Genomic DNA, 3,161 nt, shown 5'->3' on the forward strand with positions numbered 1-3,161 from the left:
ATAATTTTTTTTAAAAAAGAGCATGAAGTACTGGCCCATGTGGCCACATAGATGACTCGTGAAGACATTGCCCTAAGCGAAAGAAGCCAGACACAGAAGACCACATGCTGCATGAGTGTATGGAGTTCTCTGTAGGGAAATCTACAGAGACAGAAGGTAGACCAGCAATTACTTGGGTCTGGGCATGGTGGTGGGACAAGGTGGTGACAGCTGAAAGGTTTCTTTTTGAGACAATGACAATGTTTTAGAATGGTGGTGATGGGTGAACATACTAAAAACATTTTTTTTCTGTACTGCAAATGGATAAATTATATGGTACGTGGCGATCTTAATAATTTCTTTGGAAAAAAATATGTCTGAAGTCTGCATTTGGATGCTGTTGTTGTTAGGTGCTATCAAGTAGAATATGACCCATAGAGACCCCAGGAACAGATCAGAACCCTCACCTATTCTGTGTCATCCTCACAATTTTTTAAAAAAATTTTATTCTTTTTTGTGTGTACTGTCATATCGGATCCTACTGGTACAGGGGGAGACTGCCCCTCCTTCTCCAGGAGAGCATCTGGTGGATTTGAACCATGTACCTCTAGGATTGCACTGCAGCTTCTTGCCACTAGGCCACCAGAGCTCCCATATCCTCACAATTTCTTAATTGAATGGGGCATATATTTTCAAGAAGTGGTACTTTTGCTGGAGAATCAGTCTCCCAGGTTCCCAAACAGCTCTGCTCCAGTCAGTCTTACTAAAAGGTGCAAACAGTGCTCAGGGGCCAACTGACCCTCTGAAGGATTTCCCTTAACTCTCTGCTATGGGAAAGCACCTAGGGTCAGAGGGTAAGAAGCACATAGCCTGTGCTCCTTCCTCCCTGGAAACACAAAAGATGGGGACCTGATGGAACATGGGGTACCCCAACCATCCACAGGCAGTAAGCCCTCCCAGGCTGTGTGACTCCTCCCAGCTGAGCATGGTCTTAGCCCACCCCTAAGCCTGCCCTTGTCACTGGAGGACCCTGCCATTCGCCCCACCTCATTCCCAGTGGCCAGGCCCCGGCTGACCTCTCAAAGGCCACGTTCCGAGTGTCCAGGTGGGTGGAGACAATTGGGGAGGTGAGGCGGCTGGCCACATGCTCCTCACTGGGCCGCATGGCGGCCAGCAGCGCTTCGGGCTCATGCACAGTGAGCCCCAGCGTCTCTGTGTGGACGACCTGCCGGTCATGGTCCACCTCCATCACCAGGGCTCCCGCCTCTGACAGCAGCATGGGGAGATGGGACACAAGTGAGTGACGGGCATTAATCAGAGGGAACGGGGCCGTGGCAATATCCTTGATCCCACGCTCCCTCTTTAACCTTGCTTTGGAGGTGGATGGACAGGGCAGCAGCATCTTCAAAAGCTCAGCTGGCACTGAACTCACCTTGGCCCCTGAAGATAAAGCTCCTCCGGCCACGCTGCCAGGTCATGTGTTCGAAACCCAGGAGGCTGGTGTCCACCCTCAGGCTCTCCCCACGCTTCCACACACGGTACACATCACTTGGGCACATCTTGGATACCAGGGGCACTGCAGGGGTGCCATGGTCACCTCATGTCTTCCCCAAAGCCCACCCCTGAGTACGTGGTGCACCCACTTACCCCAGCTTGTAAACTCCCATTTCATCTCCACGTAGAAATCGGGGGCCTGTGAAGGGCCAGAATGCCATGAGGGCCCCTCCCAGTGGTGGGGTCCAGAGGGCCTGTGGCTCTTGTCCACACCCCCTTTCTGGAGCCCAACTCTCCAGATGGCCCCCACTTTGATCAAACCATTCTGGGTTGGGAAAGACGAGATCAGGTGGGAACCTGAGAGGGTCTTCAGGGATCTGGCTATGGTCCCTGGAGACATGGGGTCCTGTTTCTCTGGGTCTCAGAGTTCTCTGAAAGGGGCACAATGGCCACCTCAGGGTCTGTATGGCAGGAAAGGGCATAGGGAGCAGCCAGGCTCCACCACTTACTTAAACAGGAGTGGTCCACAGTGCCTGGTATAGGATCTGACCTTGTAAAAGCTCCGCTCACCAGCTGACCTGAAGTGGCCCTTTGGAGAATCTGCATTTGACAGATGCTCAAGGCCTAAAGTTCCAGAGCCCGTCAGTGCTGCCAAGGCTTTCTTCCCAGAGGACCCGGTGTCATACCCAGGTCTCCAACATGACAGGAACTAAGGGGCACCATGGAGGGAAAGCCAGGCCTGGCACAAATGACCAGTCCCTCCCCAGCCACAGCTCTGCCCACTGTACCTGGCGGAGTTTGTTGAGCAGTTCTGGAATGCCAGCCAGCCTCTGTGTGGCCCGCTGGTAGTCACGGTACTGGAGGACCAGCTGTACCATCTCAGGGTCACCGGTGCTGACTGCCTCCTGCAGGACTGGGGAACACCAGGTTGCTGGAGGGGTGCGCACTCCCTCCTGCCTGGATCTGGCAGCAGCCTCACCCACCCAGCCTGCTGCCAGCCTGGCTTGCACCCCCAGTCCCTTGCAGTACCTGCCCAGCCCTGGAGGCTCTCTTTGCCCACGTTGGCATTGTGTCGAAGAAGGACTCTCACCGACTCCAGGTTCCCCAGGGACACGGCTAGCTCAAGGGGTGTCCGTCCCCGGGGGTCCTCCTGTTCAATGTCATGCTGGAGAAAATGGGACATGCAATAAGGTGAGAGGACACTGAGCTGAAGGCGTGGGGACACTGCAGGAAATAAGGATGGCTGACAGGTCAGGGAAATGGTTGGAGGCAGGGAGGGGCCTCCCCACCTCTCCCGCCTCTGCCAAGGATGGAGGCCCGCGCTAGGCGGGGAAGCAGGGAAGGATGTTAGGAGTTTGGATTGGACTGGCTTAAGCTAGGACAGGGGTTTTCATCTCCAGCCCGGTTCAGGAGTGATGCGAAGCAGGGCTTGGTGCTTTGGGAGGTGGACTGGCGAGGTGGGGCAGGCCCAGCCCGAAAGCCGAGGTTAGAAGCTCCAGAGCACCATGTAGGTGACCTGGGCATCGGATCAGGCCAGCTGAGGATTTGGGCTGCGGCTGCTGCGCGGCCGGGGCGAGTGGGCTCCGGGATCGGGGCCGCGGCTCAGAGCCCGGGGTGCTCGGCGGGCCTCACCTGGCGACTGTGCAGCGCGGCCTCCAGTTCGCGGTGCCGGTTCGCCCAGACGAGCC

The 3,161-nt window shown here is 56.0% G+C and overlaps 1 protein-coding gene across 1 annotated transcript in view; it reads right to left on the reverse strand.

The window, feature by feature from the left end:
* The window catches only part of ANKRD13D (ankyrin repeat domain 13 family, member D), a 23,648-nt gene extending 20,495 nt beyond the window's left edge, over positions 1–3,153 (reverse strand). The window contains exons 1-6 of the mRNA XM_006893263.1: positions 3,106–3,153; positions 2,503–2,638; positions 2,262–2,386; positions 1,627–1,672; positions 1,412–1,555; positions 1,056–1,245 (exon numbers count right to left, since the gene is read on the reverse strand). Coding sequence (XP_006893325.1) covers positions 1,056–1,245; positions 1,412–1,555; positions 1,627–1,672; positions 2,262–2,351 — 470 coding nt within the window. The 5' untranslated portion in view covers positions 2,352–2,386; positions 2,503–2,638; positions 3,106–3,153. The remainder of the gene's footprint in view (positions 1–1,055; positions 1,246–1,411; positions 1,556–1,626; positions 1,673–2,261; positions 2,387–2,502; positions 2,639–3,105) is intronic.
* Between the last annotated feature and the right edge of the window lie 8 nt (positions 3,154–3,161).

Source organism: Elephantulus edwardii, unplaced genomic scaffold (assembly GCF_000299155.1).
Source record: "Elephantulus edwardii isolate Elephantulus edwardi_28Jun2011 unplaced genomic scaffold, EleEdw1.0 scaffold00126, whole genome shotgun sequence".
Lineage (NCBI taxonomy): Eukaryota > Metazoa > Chordata > Mammalia > Macroscelidea > Macroscelididae > Elephantulus > Elephantulus edwardii.